Source organism: Onychomys torridus, chromosome 21 (genome assembly GCF_903995425.1).
Source record: "Onychomys torridus chromosome 21, mOncTor1.1, whole genome shotgun sequence".
NCBI lineage: Eukaryota > Metazoa > Chordata > Mammalia > Rodentia > Cricetidae > Onychomys > Onychomys torridus.
In genome coordinates this window covers 5,942,308-5,964,380 of record NC_050463.1, presented here as the reverse complement: position 1 = coordinate 5,964,380, position 22,073 = coordinate 5,942,308, and the positions used below count along the sequence as shown (strand labels likewise).

The 22,073-nt window shown below is 56.2% G+C and overlaps 2 protein-coding genes across 2 annotated transcripts in view; one reads left to right on the top strand and one right to left on the bottom strand.

Moving 5' to 3' along the window:
• Positions 1-8,402, top strand: part of Mllt1 (MLLT1 super elongation complex subunit) — a 29,070-nt gene extending 20,668 nt beyond the window's left edge. Inside the window, 8 exon segments of the mRNA XM_036170484.1 lie at positions 207-749; positions 3,077-3,164; positions 4,261-4,369; positions 5,959-6,025; positions 6,027-6,059; positions 6,154-6,225; positions 6,318-6,389; positions 6,467-8,402. Coding sequence (XP_036026377.1) covers positions 207-749; positions 3,077-3,164; positions 4,261-4,369; positions 5,959-6,025; positions 6,027-6,059; positions 6,154-6,225; positions 6,318-6,389; positions 6,467-6,595 — 1,113 coding nt within the window. The 3' untranslated portion in view covers positions 6,596-8,402.
• Positions 8,403-11,624: 3,222 nt separating this feature from the next.
• Acsbg2 (acyl-CoA synthetase bubblegum family member 2) lies at positions 11,625-21,555 on the bottom strand. Its single transcript, XM_036170483.1, has 12 exons — positions 21,355-21,555; positions 19,915-20,003; positions 19,404-19,524; positions 18,000-18,080; positions 17,552-17,701; positions 17,252-17,458; positions 16,733-16,914; positions 16,165-16,398; positions 15,446-15,663; positions 15,177-15,316; positions 13,547-13,793; positions 11,625-11,864 (listed from the first exon to the last, which is right to left on the bottom strand). The coding sequence occupies exons 1-12, from the start codon at positions 21,553-21,555 to the stop codon at positions 11,776-11,778; spliced, it is 1,959 nt and encodes a 652-aa protein (XP_036026376.1). The 3' UTR covers positions 11,625-11,775.
• Between the last annotated feature and the right edge of the window lie 518 nt (positions 21,556-22,073).

The following is a 22,073-nucleotide window of genomic DNA, read 5'->3' as shown; positions in this document are numbered from 1 at the left end:
CCAGATGTGGGTAGCTGTGGGCGCTGGTGGTCATAGTGGCCCCACAGGTTTGTGGGCATGGCTCTGCTGTGTCTGTAGGCTGCATCCTTTTACTCTGCAGATTCTCTCTCCACATTTCAGACAGGTGCATCAGCCTTTGCAAAGTCCGGCAGCCCCACGGTGCTGCTAACACGTCTTCCTCACCTTCCTTGCCCTTGGCCTTGCAGGATGCCAACAAGGAGAGTGGCAAGGCGTCCAAACCGCACAAGGTGGCCAGGGAGCACCGCGAGCGGCCACGCAAGGACTCAGAGAGCAGGAGCTGCTCCAAGGAGCCAGAACGCGAGCCCAGGAGTGCCAAGGACGCTGCGCGCAAGCTGCCCAAGGAGGAGAAGGCCCCAGCACCCAAGGCTGCCTTCAAGGAACCCAAAATGGCCCTAAAGGAGGCAAAGCTGGAAAGCCTGTCCCCCAAGGGGGTGTCCCAGCCCCCTACCCTGCCCAAGGCCTCCAGCAAGCGGCCCGCTGCCACGGACTCACCGAAGCCCAGTGCCAAAAAGCCTAAGAAGAGCGGGTCGAAGGGGGCACGGCGTGCCCCCGGCACCTCACCCCGCGCCTCCTCCTCCTCTTCCTCCTTCTCTGACAAGAAGGTGGCCAGGGACAAGAGCAGTAGCAAAGGTGACAAGGGGAAGGTGGAGAGTGAGTCTCGGGAGTCCAAGCGGACCCAGCAGGCTGAAGACTCAAACTCAGAGGATGAGGCCTCCTTCCGGTCAGAGGTGAGCAGGTGGTGCTGGGTACCCCTTTCCAGGCTGCTGTCTCCCCTGCACCAAGCTCTTCCCCGCCCACACAGTAGTAGCTGAGGTCCCTAGGTGGTATGGGCCACGTGGTTCAGAGCCCCAGCCCTGGTGCCACCCATTGATCAGGCTGTGGCTTTGGTGACTAGCCAGACGACTTCAAGATCAACCAGACAGTTCGCCTTCTGAGATCTTGCCTTCCTGGGGGATCTTGGTCCTGCTCTCCCGTCAGGAGGACAAGTGATGGCCACCTAGAGCTCTTTCTCTGGGGGTCTCCTGTATCCTACACCTGCCCCACATGGCAGGGTACAGGTGCGGTCTACCCATTCCTGGGGGACTGCCTGCCTGTGTCAGGGCCGTGGGCTCCTAGCTGTAGAGGTGAGTGCTCCGTGCCCTGAAGTTCTGGCACTGACTGTGCCTGCTGAGTGCTGGTAACCTTCCACAGTCCTCAGGGAAATGTCTCTGTTCTGTGGAGCCAGAGCAGAGCAGCCTGTCAGTAGCTTCCAGGGCTCGTCACTGGAGGTGTCTCTGAAGGCAAGCACTGGGTTGTGTGGGGCCACCCCAGGAGCCAGGACTCAGCCTCTGCTGTGTGATACTGTGGCTCTGTGTGATGAAACACCCTCCTCCCAGGTGCCAAGACAGGGCGCTTAGGGCAGCTGTGGAGCCAGCCCTGCCTGAGCTGTGGACTGGTTGGTGTTCTGGTCCCAGGCAGGGAGTTCACGGGACACTCTGTGGGCACTTCCCTCTCCTGAGACCTCTGCTTCTCAGGCTGGAGTGGAGTGTAGATAGTGTGTGACCCAGGAGCACCCCATCAGAGGGCTGCCACAGCCACTGGGGCCTCAGCCAGGTGTAGTCTCCTGGGGGAAGAGATGGGCAGCTCTGAGGAACAGCTGCTGTTGTAAGCTTGGTGGTCTTGCCACTGTGCTTGGCCCTGCTGTCCACACCCCAGGCCTTTCCACCGAGGGCCATGTGGGAAGTGTGGATGCAGTAGGGCTACGGTCAGGCCCATTGGGCACCTCCTGGACCTCTCTGCTGAGAAGTTTCTAGATTCTGGTAGTCTCTGCTTCTAGGGTCTCTGTGGTAAGAAAGGTACCAGGAGGTCTCCAGGCCACCACAAGCCCAGAGGCCTTGGAGGGGCACCTCTCCCCAACAGCTCCTGGCCTGTGCCTAAGCCTAATAGGTAGGACATCCATCAGTGGCCTGCAGGGCTGCACCCTTATAGGTGGGGAAATTGAGGCTTGAAGCTAGAGCCTGCCCTGCCTGGGGCAATGCCCGCCAGCAGCCATCTTTCTTCATTTGTGCCCAGGGAACACAAATGGGGTTGGGTGTATGCAAGGGAGGGTGCCCTGGCTCCAGGCCCAGGCTGTGAAGTCCCTTTCTGAGAGCCTCATGGTAGACAGCAGTCATGGGTGGCTAGGGCGCATTCCCTAGGGACTGGCCAGTGGAAGGTGGGTGAGGAGAGGCCTTACAGCACACTGAGGCTCCAGTGGGCCAGGCTGCAGTGAGCCCTGAGCAGGACAGTCTCTGCCTTTAGCCTGGAGTGTTCCTTCCCAGGCAGGCTGGCTTACCAAAGCTGCTGAGCAGGCAGGGGCCTTTCTGCATGCCTTCTGCAGACCAGGTACTGCCCTGTCCCATGTTTTGGGCAGGGATGAGGGCTACTTAGCTCTGGGTCCCGAGTTCTACCATGACAGTTGTGTCCTGTTCCCACACTCATCCTGTGGGACCAGGGGAGGGGCTGTAGCCACTCAGTCCCAGGTGAGGGACAGGGCCTGGGCTCTAGAAGATCTGCTGTCTCTGCTGCTGCTTTTGCTTCCTCCCATGGCTAGCCCCCCGCTGGTGTCTGCAGTAACTGGTCTGTCCCTACCCATGAGTCTGTATCAAGATCACACCCCCACACCACACACAACATTGCACACTGCAGACAGCACCTTACTGCACACACCACACATGCCCTCCTAGCAGTCACTGAAGAACTCACTTAGTGGCAGCCTCTTGCCTTGTCTTGTCCTGGCTGTCACTGCCCCCTGGTGGCCAAGTCCACCCCTGTGCAGCCACAGGAAGACCAGGCAAGGTGTGCCCTGCTCCAGGATGCTTGTGACACACAACTCCACCATCACTCCTGTGCACCTGGTGGGTGGTAGTGCGGCTTGGGTAGGGTCTGGACATTCGGTCATTGTCCCCAAGCCCCAGGGAAGCGAATGCTTCCTGTCCTGCACCTTGCGGTTGTATGGCTGCTTCACTGCCTCTCCTCCAGCTTGCAAGATGACAGTCTCTTTCTCCCTCTGTGCTGGCCCTGACATGGGCTGAAGTCGGCCCAGTCAAGCCCAGCCAATGCCAGCTCCAGCTCTGACTCCAGCTCCGACTCAGACTTTGAACCGTCTCAGAACCACAGCCAAGGTGGGCCTGAAGGGGAGGTGGAGCTGGTAGAAGTGGGTGGAGGCAGGTAGAGGAGGGTGGAGACGGGGCAGTAGGCATAGCCTAGGGAAGAGCAGCCTGGGAGCCATGGGCGTGGCTCTTGATTGGGGCTGCTTGTTGCTTCAGAAAGACTGAGCCTGGGCTTGCTCTCTTGGGTCAGACCCTCCTTTGGGCTGGTATCCCTTCTCCCTGCGCTGAACTCGGTGCCCATGAGGCAGGGGAGGTCCATGCTACCAACCAGGACCAGTTCTTGGTGGTCTGGGGTTGGTAAAGACAAGTAGCTGTGCTCACCAGGAGCCAGGTCACCCCTGCGGCCCACAGGCCCGTAGCCAGCGAGGTGCTTCCTCCTGAGGGGTGGCCACTCAGCATGGTAGGCCCAGCCTGTCCTGTCCTGTCAGGGCCATCTCTGGGTTAGGCCTGGCTGCTCCAGTGGGCCTTCCGTAGGGAGGGGCATATAGGCTGGCTTCTGTGTCCTGCCTCAGGAGCCCAGGCAGGCTGTGGGGTCAGGACCAAGCATGGCCAGGCTGCCAGAGGAGCCTGCTCCCATGGTAGCAGCCACCCTTGGAGCAGGAGCTTGGCTGGGGGATGGGATCCTTGAAGCCCATACTCTCCAAGGTCCTTACCCACTGATTAGGGAGGGAGGGAACCAGCTGAATCGGCATCATGTGACCAAGGTAATTGAAGGCTTTGTGTCCCTCTGTTGCCTTGGCAACAGGAATATAAACCAAGATGCCATCTGCAGGGGACTGGAACTGGGTTCCTCTGGAGGAAGGGGAAGACAGTGGACCCAGGGCAGGGTTTCTGAGGCACTGGACACCCTCAGAAAAGGGTGCAGGCTGGGTGGGGACTGTGGTCCCAGGCAGAGCAGAGGGGCCAGCTGGGGTTTTCAGCTTTGGTTGCTGTGATGGAGGGGTCTTGCAGGCCAGTTGCAGACCAGGAGCCTGATGCCTGTGAGGAAGGCCAGGAAGGTGGGTGAAGGGAAACCTGCTGCAGGCCAGAGGGACCCTACAGGTGGTGATGAGTCTGGGGTGGCCCTTGGGGAGGTAGCCAGAGGCTCAGCTCTCCCGTTTGCCCCAAGGACCCCTGCGCTCCATGGTGGAGGATCTGCAGTCTGAGGAGTCAGATGAGGATGACTCCTCATCGGGAGAGGAGACCACTGTCAAGGCCAACCCAGGCCGAGAGTCCCGGTGAGTGGCCAGTGCCATCCCTCAGGGCCTGGGTGGTAGAGGAAGCCCACGTGTTAGGCCTTCGCTGTCAGGGCCAGGCTGAGGCACTCCAGAGCTGGCTAGGCTGTCCTTTTCATAATGGCTTGAGATGGCATCCACCACCCTGGCTTAAGGTTGGCTGCCTGTGGGAGAGCTGGGCATAGCAGAGGTGTGCTGGAGAGTGGAAGGCATGGGTTCCCAGGTGAGCCAGGGTTAGGGCAGCCTTCCCCCGTGGTGAGCATGTCCCTACCCGGGGTCCCTGGAATAGGAACCTCCGACAGGCTGAACACCGGGCTGTGACAGGCAGAGCTGGGGACGGCACAGCAACCCAGGGCTCCAGTGGCCCTGCTTTAGGGTAGTGTACCCAAGAGTTCACTGTAGAGAGGTCCTAGGAAGTTTGACACATGCTGGCGATCCTCCCTTCTCTGTCATCCAGGGCTACAGCCTTTGCCTGTTCACAGTGAGCCAAGCCCTGCTCACCCACGGGGCACCATACACCCAAGAGCCATGAGATTCAGGCCTAGCTCTCACAAGGATCTGGCCTCTGCTCACAGGGAGGACTTGACCCTTTGAGAAAAGGGGAAGCAGATTCTTGAGAGTCACACAGTCCCATCCAGAGGGTCATAGTTATGTGGTTGTCCTGGGGAGACATCATCTTCAGTGTGTCTGTGAAGGGCTGGGATTGTCCCTGTTAGGGAGGGTCATACACACAGTTTCGGCAAGGCCCCATGTCTTGCCTTGCTGCCTAAGGAGGGCTGAGCTCCAGCATCCCCAGGTACCACCTATTGAGTACTAGTGGCGGAAGTGAGGGGATCCTGAGGCTGAGGTTGCCTGGTAACAGCCTGGCCTGGAGCCCAGCATGTGGCCTCAGCAAGAGCTCTGGGCAGAACCAGCTGGGAGCTAAAGGAGGAAGTGCCATCCTAGTGGATGGTTCAGTGGGTAAAGTCACCTGTCACCCCACCTGAGGCCCTGGGTTTGACCTCAGAGCCTACACGGTGCAAGAAGAACTAATGCTAGGGCCTGTTGGATCCCAGGAGTGCTGTTGAGTGAGTCAGGAGACTGCTGTGGCCACCATGCTAGCCTGGGGTTTTCAAGGAGCTTCCTGCACACCCTGTTACTGATACAATAGAACCAGGAGTGGATTGGGAAGTGTGCTCTAGTCAGTGAGACCTGCTGGTACCATGTGATTCGGTATCATTTCCCACTGTGGGCTAAGGGTATCTGTCACTTTGGTACTCAGGCTGGACATCATTCTTTGTGACCTTGCACAGCCTGCTTTGCAGGAGGGTTATAGCAGGACTGTGGCAGGGGCTGAGACTTGCCCCAAGAGCCTTTGGCCATCATCACACATGTGCCTGCAAAGGATTGGGGCCAGCAGAGCTGATCACTAGAGTGTGCAAGGTCAGCGTGGGGTCCTATGCGGCAGCTAGGGGTAGGTCAGACGGCCCTGGGGCTCAGTGCTGGGCGGCTCCTCCCCGGGGTGAAGGCAGGGCAGCACGAACCCAGGGCAGCCCATCCTGCCAGTGTGGCCTAGTCTGCGTCCACTCTTGACACCACCGTCTTCTCTTTAGACTGAGCTTCAGCGACAGTGACAGCGACAATAGTGCGGACTCCTGCCTGCCTGGCCGCGAGCCCCCGCCCCCCCCAGAAGCCACCCCCTCCCAGCAGCAAGGTGAGCGGGCTCAGGCTCTGAGCCAGCCGGGCTCTGGCTGTCCTGGGAGGGTTGCGGGGCCGTGCTGGAGCTCACGGGTCTGGGGTCCCCGCAGGTGTCCGGCCGGAGGAGCCCCGAGCCCTGCAGCAAACCTGAAAAGATTCTGAAGAAGGCTACCTACGACAAGGTGGGGTGTCTGGGCCTGGGTAGGTGTGTGGTTGGGGCCTTGAGCTGTGCTGCACCCGAGTGCCCCCAGCCCATTGACTTGCTTCTCCTCAGGCTTACACGGACGAGCTGGTGGAGCTGCACCGGAGGCTGATGGCTCTGCGGGAGCGCAATGTGCTGCAGCAGGTACTGCGCCCTCCACCCCCAGGCCTGGGCATGGGCATCCAGCTCTGTCCCCTGAGTCCACCAAACCCACCTTACAGATTGTCAACCTGATCGAGGAGACTGGCCACTTCAATGTTACCAACACCACCTTCGACTTTGACCTTTTCTCCTTGGACGAGAGCACCGTTCGCAAGCTGCAGAGCTGCCTGGAGGCCGTGGCCACATGACCCTGGCCGCCTCTGTGGAGCCACGGTGGGCATGGGCACGGGAGGGGCTGGGCATGAGGGCTGGCCCGCCATGGCTCCCGCTCCCGGTACCACCCCCAGCTCGCCATGGTGCCCCGGTGCCCCTCAGTGGTTGGTGATGAAGGGGCTGCAGGCCATACTTCCACAGGAGGGGGTGACACAGGACACGCGTGGCCTGCAGCCCCTCATTCATTCTACCAGTTTTCCACTGTGGGTGGGGGCTGAGTGGCAGGTCACTGCCTGGGCCTCTCTGAGTGGCTAGGGTGACCATAGTCTTCCATGCAGTTCACAGGCCTCCCTCTGCTGGCCTGCCTCCTAGCCTCGAGGTCTGTCAGCATGGCCAGGGCTGGCCATGGACACCTGGCTCTGCCTGGCAGATGCCTGTGCCTGGTGTCCTGCCATGCAGCCTTGTGTATTGTGTATGTTCCAGGTGTGTCCAGCAGCTGGGGAGGCTCATGCCAACCGCTGCTGGAGGCACGGAGGATCTCCCCTCTAGATCCCAGGATGCCACTGCCTCTCATGGCCCCAGGCCAGTGAACACTATGATGGGCACCAGTTTTGGGTTCCCAAGGGCCACCTCTGTAGCCATGTGCCAGCCAAGCACCCACAGTTCCAAGGCTGGCTGTGCTCGGGCTCCTGGGCCACCACTCCCCATGGGCTGCCGCCTCTGCTCTCTCGCTGATCAAGTCTTTGAACTTTGAAAACATCAGCTTTTGCCAAATATGATAGGACGGTGTGTGTGAGGCAGGCCCAGCCCCAGACTGCCTCTGTCCCCGACCACATGGCCTCTGCCTCCACAGTGGGCCCCCAAGAGGCTTTGGCCCTGTGCCCTGTAAACTGCCAAGGGCCGAGCCAGCCCCTCCCAGGCCTGAGCCTGGAGCCGTCGTCCCTACCCCCAGTCGATGTCAGTGTCTGTGCCCCAGCCAAGGCATTTGAAAGAGACCTGAGCCCAGCTGGCCCACAGCGCCGCTCTGGTGTTGCTTTCCCCAGTGTGGCTTCACCCTGGAGGCCTGGCCTCCCAGCCTCTAAGGCTTCCCTTACCCCGGGAAAGGAGAGGCCTCCCCTGCAGCCCCCTCCCACTCCCTCCAGCTGAGAGGAAGGAGGGTTTGAGCTCCACACCTCTTCCCAGACAGGCCGACAATACTCTCCACTAGGCCTTGTGTAGCCTTGAAGCCTTTGGTCAGAAGGCCCTGGCATCGTGGCAGCCGTTGGCATCCACATGGAGTGTGCCAGGGTCCCAAACAGCCTCAGCCCAGGGTGCTGTTCTTCCTCTTGCGGTCACCAGTGGCCCAGCCCTCCTGCTGCCCTGGGCCTTGGGGTCCAGCCCTTCCAGATGCTTCCAAGGCCCTCCTGGAAGCACCCATCTCAGTTACCTCCTCTGGCCGGAAGGTCACACCACTGTCCTCCAGAGCCACTCTGGGGCCCATGCTGGCTGGCTGGAAGCCTAAAGCAGTAGCTTGCATCCAGAGCCCTGAGGGCTCTCGGGACTAGTCCATAGGAAGGGTGGCACCAGGACTGCCCCCAGTGAGTCCCTGTGCTGCAGCCTCCTGAACCAGCTCACAACACTGGGTGCAAAAGGTATCGGATACCTGTCCCTCCTCCCCAGGGCTTCACAAGACGTGTCTCCAGGAATAGACATGTCAACGGCCCAGACGAGCCCTGGACAGAGGGACAAAGAGAGCCGTGTTTGTAATGAGCTACAGGGCTGTTTGTCCCTCATTTTAAACTTTTTGTTAAATTGTGAAATTATGGAGGAGTTTTATAGAAAATAAAGTGAGATGGGAGCAGTGGGTGGCCCACCTTTGATTCAGTCTAGAGTAGAGCCACAACAGGAGCCTGGGCCGGGGGAGGTCCACAATCGTGTCGTTCCCTTGGGTGCAGGAGTTGAGGATTAGTTACAAATAGCCTGTGGTTGCAGAGGGGTGGACGGGCCAGCAGGAGGTTGGAGGTGGAGGGTGGAGTGGAAGGGTACCCTTCGCAGGGGCTCCCAAGTGCTTGTCCCAGTTCCTGCACCCTGGCAGAGCCTGTGGGCCTCTCATGTCACCCTCACTGGGTCCATTTTCACAGACTTGAGCCTCCCAGAGAGTCAGGACACACAAGCCCACGTCCTCAGTCACCTCTTGAGTCCTGTTAGCAGGTGGTAGCTGGGGATTCTTGCCGTCAGTGACAATGGACTCTTCCGGGCCTCTAGGGCTCAACACTGCCACCTGACTCATCAGGACACTGCCTGCCAGACGACACCTGCTTGCTTGTCACCCTCAGGTGGCAGGAGCCTGCGGAGATCCATAGGCGACCCAAAATTTTGAGGGCTTTGAGACATTTAGAGAAAATTGCTGCATGGGCCTGGGGACCTGGGTTCCATTCCAGAATCCACAGCCAAGTGTGTTAACTGTGCGAGCGTGTGTTGGGGGGTGCTAGTGGGGGCCAGAAGACAGCATTGGGTCCCCTAGGGCTAGAGTTGCAGGTCATTGTGAGCTACATGAAGTGTTAGGAACGTGGATCTGGATCGTGGGAGAGCAGCAAGTACTCATCACCACTAACTAAGCCTTCTCCACCCGCTAAACCACCCCTACCCGCTGCAAACAAGAAACCAAGTGGGGCTTCACTGGGCTCACTGATAGCCAGTGAGGTCTGTGACTGTTTCCAGGTTCAGTAAGACACTGGTGTATGAGAGAGGGGGCGGGGACAGTTCCCAAGGAGGAACAAAGGTTTGATAGCTGGTCTCCACAAGAATACATGTGCATACAGTTTTTATTAAGCATGTATGCACATCAAGTTTGAATTCACTAAACTTATCAGAGTTTGTTGGAAATTTGGATCACTGAAGAATCCTGTCTTTCTATGACTAATTACCTGAGACTAGGTAGTTTATAAAGAAGGAAAGGTCTAGAGGCTTGCAGTTCAGAAAGTGAGTTCCAGTCAGGCTGCTGCATCAGCTTGGCTCCTGTTACATTCCATGTGTGGCTGGAGAGCAGGCACATGCATGAAGAGAAGGGCCTGAGTCCCCATAACACACTACCACGAAATCGGGAAGCCACTCCTGGAGGCTCTGACTCCAGAACTTCCAACAGCCGTGCAGGACCAAGCTCTGCAAGAGTGTCACTGAAAAATAAAATTTAAAAAAGAAAAAAGGTGTCACTGAGGAGAGACCATGTTCAAACTGCAGCCTGCCTCCCACTGACCTAGCAGTCGTTCTTGGTTAGCAGTAGTTTTGTTTTGAGAATGTGTTGTGTAGTCCAGACTGACCTTGAACTCCTGATCCTCCTGCCTCCACCTCCTGAATGCTAGACTGACAAATATGCACCCTTACACTGGTCTATGTGATGCTGGGGATGAGAGCCCAGGGCTTTGTACACACCAGATGAGCGCAGTGCCCACTGAGCTGCAGCCCATGGTAGTGTTTGCCATGCTGATGTTCTCATGAGAACGTGATTCCTTCCTGAGAGACCATTCCCCCCCCCCCTCACTATATTCTTCCTCGAGTGTTCCTGCCAGTGTCACCTACCTGATGACACTGCTGTTTGGACTGTCATAGCCTCTCCTTGAAATCTTAGCAGCCTCAAGTATTTTCTTCCAGTAGCAGTGTGAACCAGAGGTCTTCCTGCCTGATGCTGGCCTGGACAGCTGCAATTGTCTGTGTCCACCATCATCTCCACCCAGACAGGTACAAGAGCTGCCCATACTCAGCCTTTTTTTTTCCTCCTGAAGATGTAAGCAGCTTCCAACTAACAAGTCACACTGGGAGCCAGAAATGTGGCCCAGACACTGGTAGTTAGCTCTTCGTGGGTAACTGTGAATGTGTCAGCTAGCTTAGAGTCAGGAAGATTGCTGGGGTGCTTGGACCGTGTCACCAGTGAGCACACCCCAGCATGGGTGTCTGTTCCAAAGCAGTGTCCCTGGAGGCCCCTGCAGCCTCCCCTCCCCTAGTAATGTGACTGGTAATGTGTGGACACTGCCTCAAGAAACTTGTTCCTTCCACAACCTTCTGGGTATCATTTCTTCCTGCATTTTAATGAGCCTTACAGGACCCCGGGTGGTACGCTCCATTTCCTCTGTTGCAAATTCTGTGCACAGGCTGCCTCAGCTGACAGGATGTCTGACACCTGTGGTCCCCTACCTCCATCAAAGCTTGCTCATCAGTGTGTCCCCAGGGCTACCCCAGCGCATGCCTTTAATCCTAGCACTAATAAGGCAGAGACAGGCAGATCTGTGAGTTTGAAGCTAGCCTGGTCTACAGAGCAAGTTCAAGGGCACCTTGGACTACACAGAGAAACCCTGTCTCCAAAAACCAAAAAAGGAACGGCGAACAAAGAGTTCAAGCTCTTTGCTGTAGTTTGAGGTGTTGCAACCCTAGGTGGGGGTGGTTCGGTCCCAGCTGGTTCTGATGAAGACAGCATGAGATCTGAGTCGGGCTGAATTCCTTGCCTACGGGCTGCTCTCAGGTCCCTTTGTTTGCCTTGATTGCACCAGCTAGGAGCATTTACACTGTCCCTGAGGAGAACTGTAGGTCTCAGCAATTCCTCAGTTTCTCATTTAGTACAGTGTACTCTCCGTGGTTAAGAGAGCTGGCTGCTATGTTTACTTCACTGCATTCCACAAGGCTCACAACCCTCTAAAACTCCAGCTCTAGCCTAGAATCCCCAGTGAGGGGCTGGGGGCGTGGTCTGGGTGCAGCCCCGCCTAGAATCCTTCAGTGAAGGGCTGGGGGCGTGGTCAGGGTGGAGCCTCTACCTAGAATCCTTCAGTGAAGGGCTGGGGGCGTGGCTAAGAACTACCCTAGTGTAGGGCCTGGGCTCCAGACTAACTAACAAAAAGAGAATGAAGTCTGAGGTGGGAGCTATTTCAGTTTGGGAGTTTTGCTTGAGGTGTCAACATGAAACCTGGGTCATGCTGTGCAGTGTCCCAGACCTCCACCCACTTCACACCAGTCATGACAGCCAGATGTCACCCAGTGTCCCTTGACAAAATCACCCCTGGATGAGATCCACCACTTTAGTGAACACATTTAATTATTCCTTTACAATTCAGATCCCAATACTAGAGCGCCTTCCACCCAGGCCCTCACAAAGAACACTTTCCCCACTGTAGAAATTGTTCCTTGACAGCAGGATATAAAACACGAACCACCAGCACCTGGGCGAAGGTTGGGGTGCACAGGGTTGCTAAGAGCTCGAACGCTTCTCATAGAATTTCTGGATTTCCTCCTGGTATATCTTGGCCACAGTGGTCCTGTTCAACTTGGACATGGGCCCTATGGTGGAAGCAAGGCTGTGGTGAGCCTCCTCGAATTCCTGCCCCGGAGTCCCTTGTCAGAAGCCTGAGCCATCAGAGGGCCGAGTGCATATTAGGGGTGGAACTGGAGTAGGAGAGAGAACTGGAGAGTAGAAACCCACTCCAAGACACCCTGTGAGTTCTGCAATCATAGGGGCAGTGGATAAAATGTAGGCATGGAGATGCCGCTCCAGGGACCTGGGTTCCAAACAGCCTTGGGCTTCATTTTGTGGGTCCAGTCCAGAATCTTCTAACACTCTCAGATGCTGCCTCTGCACCCCAAAAAGTGAAGAATTATGTCTGGAGTTGGCCCATCTCAGTTAAGAGGGAAGTTTTGGAGTTGGGTTCAGCACACCATATTTTATACAAGTAAGGCTTGGATGGGGGAGATGTTTTTAAAGATTTTAAACTATGTGTCATGTGTGTGCATATGCTTGCAGTGCCCCCAGAGACCACAAGTGGCATCAGATCCCCGTAGTTGGAGTTAACAGGCTGTTGTGAGCTGCCCAGTTTGTGTGGGGGCACTGGGAACTGAACTTGGGTCTTTTGCAAGAGCAGCATAGTGCTTTTAGCCTCTGTCCAGCTCCAGTTGGGGGAGTGTGTGCTCATCTAGCTCAAGGAGGATGTCAGATGTCATGCTCCATCCCTCTCACGCAGGGTCTCTCACTCAGCCTTGAATTAAGCTGGTTGGCAGCAAGCTCCAGGGACCCTCCTGTCCCTGCCTCCACAGCATGGGGTAACAGACCTGCACCACCACACCCAGCTGTTTAGGTGAGTCCTGTGGTCCTCATGCACATGCTGTCATGGCCACTGAGCATCTCCTGAGCTCCCAATGTGTTTGTGTTGTTTTTCTCAAGGCAGGGTCTCACTGTGTGGCCCTGGCTGTCCTGGAACTCACTCTGTAGTCCAGGCTGGCCTCGAACTCAGAGATCTGCCTGCCTCTGCCCCCGAGTGCTGGGTTAAAGGGTGCACCTCTACTTGTCTACCCACCCCTTTGAAACAATGTCATTCATTGGCCTGGTGCTGGCCAAATAGTCGGAGTTGATGGTCCACGGAGAACCAGGGATTCTCAGGACTCAGCCTCCCCAGCATTGGGAGACAGCTCAGTGGTTAGAGCACTGGTTGCTCCTGCAGAGGGCCTGGGTTCAGTTCCCAACACCCATATGATGACTCACAACCACTTGTGACTCCAGTGCCAGGAGATCTGATGCCTTGGTCTGGCCTCTGTGGGCACAGGACAAGCATAGTAAACATTCATACATTCAGGAAGTCATACACACAAATAAAAGTAAATAATCTAAGAAGGCCAACAACATGCCCATGGTTTGTTTGTTTGTAACATGAGTTCTGAGGAATCAAACTCCGGTCTTCATGACTGTGCAGTCAGCATCCTTACAAATTGAGCCATTTCCCTGGCGCCAGACTTGTTTTTGAGACACGGTCTCACTCTCTGTATCCTGGGCAGCCCTTGAACTCCTGATTCTCCTGCCTGGCTCCCAAGTACTTGGCTGACAGATGTGTACTGCCACATGTTTTAAATGTGTTTTGTTGGAAAAAATCAGCTAAAGCCACATGACCACAGACCCTTCCCATACTCAGTGGAAGCCTGGGGCTAGGAGGCTGAGAGGGTCCATGGCCCACCTATGACTGTCATTAACTCACCAAGCTCCCCGCCGCCAACAGAGAAATCATTGTCTAGAATGACCCACTTAATGATCTTGGTGCCTTCCGAGGGTGCCTCAGCATTCACGTCTTGGATGCCCTGGCTGATGAACTCTGTGACCAAGGGGTCACGGTTGTATAGGACATCTGTCAACCAGGTGGACTGGCTCCGCATCTTCCTGCAGCAGGCCACAACCTCACTGGTCAGGGCACTCCGAGCCTCTCCGGTCTCCGGATTGATCTGACACTGTGGAGGCAGGCAGAGTTGGTGTTCTGTGAGCATCCTTCAGGGGCCATGGTACATGCGTCCTCCAGGCTACACGTGCCAGTGCATCAGAAAGTCCTACCCAACCCACTAGGGAGGAGCAGAGCATGCAGCTCAAAAGTCATGCAAGCCTGTAGAGCAGGCATCTGGGACTCGATTCTCTCCTTCCACCATGTGGGTCCTGGGTATCGAACTCAAAAGTCGTCAGGCTTGGCAGCAAGCACCCTTACCCATTGAGACAGCTCTCAAGCCCGTCTTCCCCTCAACCAGGCTTTGATTGATATCTTCAACTTGGTACTTTGATGCCAATGGGAACTGGTCTACAGGGGAAACTCTAGGTTCTTGTACACACTCGGGCACTCTACACTCCTCCCTAGAACCAACAACTGGAGCTGTGGTCGGACTCCACGTGAAAGCTGCCCCAGGACACATCTTCAGTGTCAGTGGACCTCGATCTAGTAACTGTGAGAACACCCCTGGGTTTGTCAGGGTTTCCAGAGGCTTAACTGAGGTGAAAAGGCCCATTCTTAATGTGGGCAGGGATCCCTGGAGAAAGCAAAGCTGTGAGGTGACTTGGGGTGAAGGCCTCATATGCTGAAGATGTGAGCTTCATCTCTTGAACCGTGTACAGGTGGAAGGAAAGAACACACTCCTCAGACCTCCACATAGGTGCTGTGGTACATGAACACAGATACCCATAATAATAAGAAAAATAAATAAATATAGTAAGCTGGGTGGTGGTGGCGCACACCTTTAATCCCAGCACTCAGGAGGCAGAAGCAGACAGATCTCTCTGTTGAGGCCAGCCTGGTCTACAGAGCAAGTTCCGGAGAGAGAGAGGCTACATGGAGAAAGCCTGTCTTGAAAAACTAAGAATTTTGTGTGTAAGTGTCTGTCTGCACACAATCGTGTGCATGATGGATAGAAGTCTGAGGTGGTGTTCCCTGGCACTGTCTGCTTTTTTAATTTGAGGTAAGGTGTCTCACTGGCCTGGAGACTCACCAGTTTCCCCAGCACTGGGGTTATAAAGCCCCACCATGCCCAGCTTCACACATGTGTTAACACTTTATCCATTTAACATCTCCCCTGGCCCTTAAATCGCTTCTGGTTAGGTATTAATCACAGTGACAAAAGCCACTAAAACTGTGACTAAGTGACTGAATGGCTCCCATCTAGCTCATCCTCATTCCATACTGTCAAGTGGTGGCGCACGCCTTTAATACCAGCACTCGGGAGGCAGAGCCAGGCGGGTCTCTGTGAGTTTGAGGCCAGCCTGGCTACCAAGTGAGTTCCAAGAAAGACGCAAAGCTACACAGGGAAACCCTGTCTCAAAAAGAGTCTTGCTCCGTGGGAACCGCCGGCTACCTTCATTGTAAGGAGGGCGCACAGGTAAGGGGCATCCTGGCCCACCACCATCACATAGCGCACAATGGGGATGCGCGTCCTCACTCGCTCCTCAATGGGATTCGGGTTGATCACTTCACCTGAGCTCAGTGTGATCATATCTGTGGCAGGAATGAGAAAGGTTTGTCTCTGAAAAGGCACATCAAGTGGCTTATGGGGGCTGGAGTGGGGACAGCCTGTCCTCCCCCCAGGGGTGGAGCCCGCTGTGCCTTCCTTATACCACCCCTCACCGTTGATGTTCCCCATGACATAGAGGAACCTGTCGATATCCAAGAAGCCTAGGTCGTTGGTGTGTAACCAGCCGTGGCTGTCCACTTTCTTCTCCGTGCCTTCTTTGTCGTTGAGGTACCCCATGAAGATGTGGCGGCCCCATATACACAAGTTCCCCAGGCCGTCCTGGTTCTCTTTTTCCACCTTTGTGTGGGAGCTGGCAAGTGCCTTCCCACTGCTGTGGGCATGGAGAGGATAGCAGGGCTGGCACGCTCCCAGACCAGGACGCGATACTTAACTCGGGCCCACGCCTTTTACCCCAGCACTCGGGAGGCAGAGGCAGGTGGATCTCTGAGTTCGAGGCCAGCCTGGTCTACAGAGTGAGATCCAGGACAGCCAGCGGTACATAGAGAAACCCTTCAAAACTGCTGTGCCTAAACTGCCTTGCCTCGCCTTACGCACAACTGGAAGCGGTGTCCATAGAGACACCTCTCGCAGTCTGTCGCCAGGCTTGCTGTGAGGGAGACTGCCTGCCATGTGTGGATACCCTGCATCTGCTTGGCACTCGGGAGGGGCCTGGATCCCACCTCCTCCCATCCCCACCCCACCCCACAGAGAGAAACATCCCGGAGAAATGTGAAGGGAAGCCTCGCCCACGAGGCGCAGGGGTGGCCCCAATTCCGGGGACCCCTGACCCACTGCTGTCCCGGGGGAAGACAGCGCCCCCTGCCCGACCCACCTTTGCAGCCGGTAGGCCTGGTGGCTGGACAGAGTGTGCAGTCCGGTGCACTCGCTCAAGCCGTACATCTCAAAGATGGGGATGTCCAGGCCGAGGAAGAAGTCTATCGTGGCCCTCGGCAGCCCCGAGCCCAGGTTCAGGAACTGCTGGCAATGGTTGAAACCCAGGAATTTCCTGGCGGGGTCAAAGGTCAGCTTCTTGGCCAGGCCGAAGCACAGCGGCTGGTGGATCTGCCTTTAGAAGCGGAGCAGCAGCCCCGTGTGACCACTGTCCCGCCCCCGCCCTCGGGTCCGCATTCGACCCATCTCCCTCCCCCAGCGGCCGCCCCGGGGTCCCTGCCCACCCCGCCCCCCCCCCCCCCCCCCGTCCCCTCCGCCCCGCCCCCGGGTCCCCGCCCACCCCGGGTCCCCGCCCACCCCGTCCCGCTCCCGGCCTCCTCCCCCCGGGTCCCCGCCCACCCCGGGTCCCCGCCCACCCCGTCCCGCTCCCAGCCTCCTCCCCCCGGGTCCCCGCCCACCCCGCCCCGGCCCCCCCGGCCCCCTCCGCCCGCCTCCAGCGCTCGCCGCACCCGAGCAGCCGCCTCTTATTGGTGCTGAGCCCCATGTGCATGGCCCAGCGGTCAATCTTCCTGCGGAAGGCGGTGGCATCCAGGTGTTTGGTCTTCAGGCTGTCCAGCATGCGGTCCCACACCCACGGGATGCCGCAGAACGTGGTGGGCTGGACCTCGCGGAGCATCTCCATCAGGAAGCCCTGGATGGGGCGGGATGGGGCGCTGGGGGACCCCCATGCACACCAGGGTCATGAGGCAGTAAGCTTCAGCGTGGGGCCGAGGACAGCGCAGGTGACAGGCAGAGCCACGCCACCGAGGCCCCTGCCCCCGAGTGGGGGAGAGAAGAAAAAGGGGCCGGAAAGGCGGGGGCAGAGGCTGGGGGGGCAGAGGGAGCGCTGCAGCCGCCTGCCCCTACTCTTGCCACTTCGCCCCTAGCTCACACCTGCCAGAGCTGGCCTAGAGACAGCCAAGGATCCCCCGGCCCGTGTCCTTGGCTGCCCACATGGGCCACTGTCACTCCCCCGCCCCAGAGCTCACCGTGCCGGGGGCTCGTGCTGGCCCGTTCCAATTCCCTGCCTCTGCTGAGGGGAAGTAGACTGTTGCAGCCACGGAGATGGCCACCCACACATCCAAGATCTGGGCCCCCGCGAAGCAGAGCGGCAGGTAGCTCACAAAGATCTCCTGGCCATCAGGCGGACACTTGAACTCCAGGCTCTGAACGGTGGCTGCTGTGGTCCATGTGATCTGGAAGGCACCTGGCTAAGTCAGCCTATGTTCTTAGTTCCGAATTACACCGCGCTGGGCCAGCCCCCCCCCCCCCTCCGGAGCATCACTCACATTGTCGTGGCTGAGCATTATGGCCTTTGGGACCCCGGACGTGCCCTGGTTGTATACCAAAGCACAGCATTGGTTAGGCTTCTGTGAGTCGATGACTTGGTCCAGTTTTTCATCCGAGATGCCATCTGCGAGGTCCAGGAACCCTTTCCACTGTAGAAAGGCTGTCCAGTGGGTTTTGGGGGAGTAGAGGCTACCCCAGAGACCCTCGCAGCCCAGTCACCTCAACTCCATCTGTACACTGGAATATTAGTCATGAAAAGGAAAGCCATTTGATGCATGCTCCAAAATGGAGGAGCTCTGAGAAGATAATGCCAGACACACAAGGACACCCGCTGAAGAATCCCCCTTTGGCTTCTCTGGACTCTCAATGTCACCCAGCACCTGGCTTGGCCTCTGGGGCTGCACCTGCTGGCTGGCTTTCATCTCTGACTCCCTGGTCTAGGCGTACCGAGTATAGATTTGGCTGTACTTCCTGGATGTCTTCTCTGTATTGTATGATGGCCTTGAGATGCTTCAGGTAGCCCTGGATCTGCAAGACACCACGGGGGCAGCACCAGCACCAGTGGGACTTCTGTAGCTCAGGCTGAACTCAAACTCACTATGTAGTGGGCAGTGACCTTGAAATTCTGACTGGCCTTACTGCCACAGATGGTTTCTGGGGTGGGGGTGGGGGTAGAACCCAGGGCCTCATCCATGCCAGGAGAATGCTGTGTCCACTGAGTTCAGTGTTCTTTTAAAATATATATATATATATATATATATATATATATATATATATATATATATATATATATATATATAAAATTATTCTTTTTTAGTTTTATCATCTGTATGTCTATATATGCCTGCATGGCTCATGTGCAATGTGGAGGCCAGAAGGGAGTGTCTGATCCCTGGAACTGGAGTTACAGGTGGCCCTGAGCCACTGTGTGGGTGCTGAGAATTGAACCTGGGTCCTCTGCAAGAGCAGCCAGCAGAATTCTGCAAGTGCTTTTAACTGCTGAGCTGGCCCTTCAGCCCTGCCCCAGTGTCCTTAACATGTGAAAATACACATGTTATTATTCCATTTTAAACCATTTGATTTTCTATTTGATGGCGTGGAGCCTACGCACACCAAGCAGGTGTTCCACTGGTGAGGCACACCCCCTTCATTCCTATTTTATTTCATTTCTGGTGTGTGTGTACATGCACAAATGCCCATACTCACACATTCATGGCATTGGTGTTTCCTCTATTTCTCTCCACAGGACTTTTAAAATTTAATACTCCTATTGTGTGCATGATGCAGGCATGGGCATCCCAGACCCCACGGATCCAAGAGAGTACCACATATCCGAGTGAAGGGCACTACTAGCCCACTGGAGCATGTTGCTATGGCAGGCCTTGCCCTTCCCCCCATTCCCTCTGCCTTGCTAAAAAAACGGTAGATTTCATTCCTGGAGCTGCACACCAAGGTCTGTTCCCATTTGCCCACTTCCTCCTCCTGAGGCTGACCACCAAGGTTCAGCTATCAAAGTATTGAAGTCCAGCAATCAGAAGCCCCCTAATTAACATGTTCATTTAAAATTAAACACCTCATTCTAACACAGAGTTTCCCATTTTACCTTTATAAATGGCCACTTTCCTATCTGCCATGTCTGTCTCCTGTCTGTCCAGAGGCGGTCCTTTGTCCTCCAGGACAAATGCCCCAGCCCCTTCTCCCTCATCCTCTGTCTCCTATGTTTGTCTCTTATTCCCTGCCTCTGTCCCTCTGAGCAAATGAATTTCCTTTGTGCTGAGAACTTGGTCTTATGCCCACATCAGTCCTTTTACCGAGAGCATCCCAGCCCCCACGCACCCCAGTGACTCTCACCTGGTTAACTTTCTGCAGCTGTCTGTCATTATCCACCACAAAGATGTCCATCTCTGAAGCCTCGGCGATGACCTGGCAGACTTTCGGAGAGTTACTGCACAAGATGCCCACAGAGATGCCGCTGGAAGCAGAATTCAGGAGCGAAGGACCAGTGAGTGAGAGCTTTGGGGAACTGTGGGGCTCTTGGGGGTCCTCAAACACCCTTGGAAGGTGGGATTCAGGGTAACCCCTTTCAGAACTTCCACAACTGTTTAAAGCAAGTTCAGGGAGGCCTCAGTGCTATTGAAGGAAATAAGAAAGTATATCTAAAGGGGGCATAAGCGTTGGGCTCCAGAGGATATACATGAGTTTGATGGGCAAGAGAATGTCTGGGAGAGAGAGATGAGCATGCTAAAGCCTGTGTCATCAACAAGCCCTGTCAAAAAATGGACTGTAGCCCATGTGAGCTCCCTGAACTGACAGAACACAACTGGCTTCAAAGCACTCAGAGGACAGGCTGGGTGCCCCTTACCCTGCCATGATGGCTCCAATGTTGGCAATCACCCACTCCGCGGAGTTGAAGCCCATGATACCCACGCCATGGAAGCGTTCCAGGCCCACCTGAGAGAGGAGACACCTTTGAAAGACTCAGCTATCCTCACCGTGACTTAACAGAAATCTGAGAATCTCAGTGTCCTTCTCTGGACCATTTGTCTACCAGCTCCAGGTACCACAGAGTCGTAATGCTAAGCAAGACATCTCCACCACACTCTTCTGTTACCCATCCATCCAGCTGCCTGTTATCCATCACATGCTGTCAATTTACCATCCACCCACCCATCCATCCACCATCCATCCATCCATCCACACACCCACCCATCCATCCATCCATCCACCCACCCACCCATCCATCCATCCATCCACCATCCATCCATCCATCCATCCACCCACCCATCCATCCACCCATCCATCCATCCACCCATCCATCCGCCCATCCATCCATCCGTCCACGACCACTATTCCATCTAACCATCCATTACCATCCAATCACCCACCACTAATTCCACCATCCATCCATCCAATGCCATCCTTCCATCCATTCATCCCATTCAACCCACCACACCCTCCATCCATCCATACACCCACCACCACTACTCCACCCCACTCATCATCCCATCCACACCCACCCCACCCACCCATCCATCCCATCCACCCATCCATCCACCCATCCCATCACACCCCACCCATCCATCCACCATTCCATCCATCACCACCCACCATCCACCACCCATTCAATCAGCTTTTTCTTCCCACCCCAACAACCATCCATTACCACCCATCCAACCACTCCTCCACCTTCCACCCCCACATCCAGAATCCATCCAACACCACTCCATCCAACATCGATCCACCCACCATCCCCATCCATCCATCCATCCATCCATCCATCCCATCTATCCCATCACATCCATTCCATCCATCCATCCACCCACCCACCCCTACATACCACCTCCATCCATCCACCATCCATCCATCCAGCCATGCCCCAATCACCCATCCCATAGTGTGTGCGCTGGATTGGAATGGCTTGGCTTGGGTGGCTGGGTTGATAGGTGGATGGTGGGGTGGCTGTGCGCTTGGCTGCCCGAGTTGGTGCGGCCTGAGTCTGGTTAGCGGGTGGTGGGTGATTGGCTGGCCTGGGTGTGGTGGCCTGGATCGGCTGGCTGCTGGAATGGTGCGAACGTGATGGATGGCCTGGGTGGATGGATGGATGATGGATGGGATGGATGGGTAGGATGGGTGTGGTGATGGAGATGGATGGATGGATGGATGGACTGGATCGGGTGGGTGAGGTGGATGATGGGTGGAGGATGGATGGGTGGTTGGTGGGGTGGGTGCGACTGGACTGGATTGGATGGATGGAACCTGGTTAGATGGATGGAATCGGTGGATGAGATATGGATGGACTGACTTGGATGCGCACGTGGAATGGATAGTTGGATGGTGGGGGGTGCGCAATGGATGGATGGCTGGAGAAGGGTGGATGGAATCGGGTGGATGGGTGGTATGCCATTGGTGGGTGGAATGGGTGGATGGATATTGGGGACTGATGGATGGGTGGCGTTGGGTTGAGGATGGATGTGATGGGTGGCATGGCTGGAATGGGCGGCATGGATGGTTGGATGGATGCAATGGGTGGTGGTGGGGTGGATGGATGGATGGAATGAGGTGGGTGGGTTCGCAAGCGATGGATATGGATTGGATGATGGATCGGATGATGGGTGGATAGCTAGCCATGGTGCTGGAATCGAGAGGATGGGATGACAGAATGGTGGACGGAATGGATGAGGCGGACATGTGATGGGGTGGATGGATTGCCATGCTTGGTGTGGATGGATGGATGTGGATGGATGGTGGAGCGGTGGACACTGGAATGGACGGAATGTGGGTGGGGCTAGCACTGCCATGCCTCGTGAATGTGTCGGTGGGATGGATGGAGGCTGTGCGGATGGGTGGGTGGATGTGCACCACGCAGTGTGATAACCAGGCCAGCCTGGATGATGGTACCAGTAAGAGGGGGTGAGATTCTTCCTAGCATTACCGATCTGTGTAACTGGAGCTGGTAAGACAACATTGTCCACGACCAGAAGTGACACTGAGATTCTCAGATTTTTGTTTAAGTCAACCGGT

What these genes read in the sequence shown, in the direction of transcription:
- Acsbg2 (XM_036170483.1), bottom strand. Translation starts at nt 21,555, where the DNA reads ATGCCGCCCATTCCAGCCATGCCACCCATCACATCCATCCTCAACCCA. An exon ending in CAGCACGAGCCCCCGGCACG is followed by an intron (nt 16,915 to 17,251) that starts GTGAGCTCTGGG and finishes CGCCCCATCCAG; the next exon opens with GGCTTCCTGATGGAGATGCT. An exon ending in CAGGCCTACCGGCTGCAAAG is followed by an intron (nt 15,664 to 16,164) that starts GTGGGTCGGGCA and finishes CCATGCCCACAG; the next exon opens with CAGTGGGAAGGCACTTGCCA.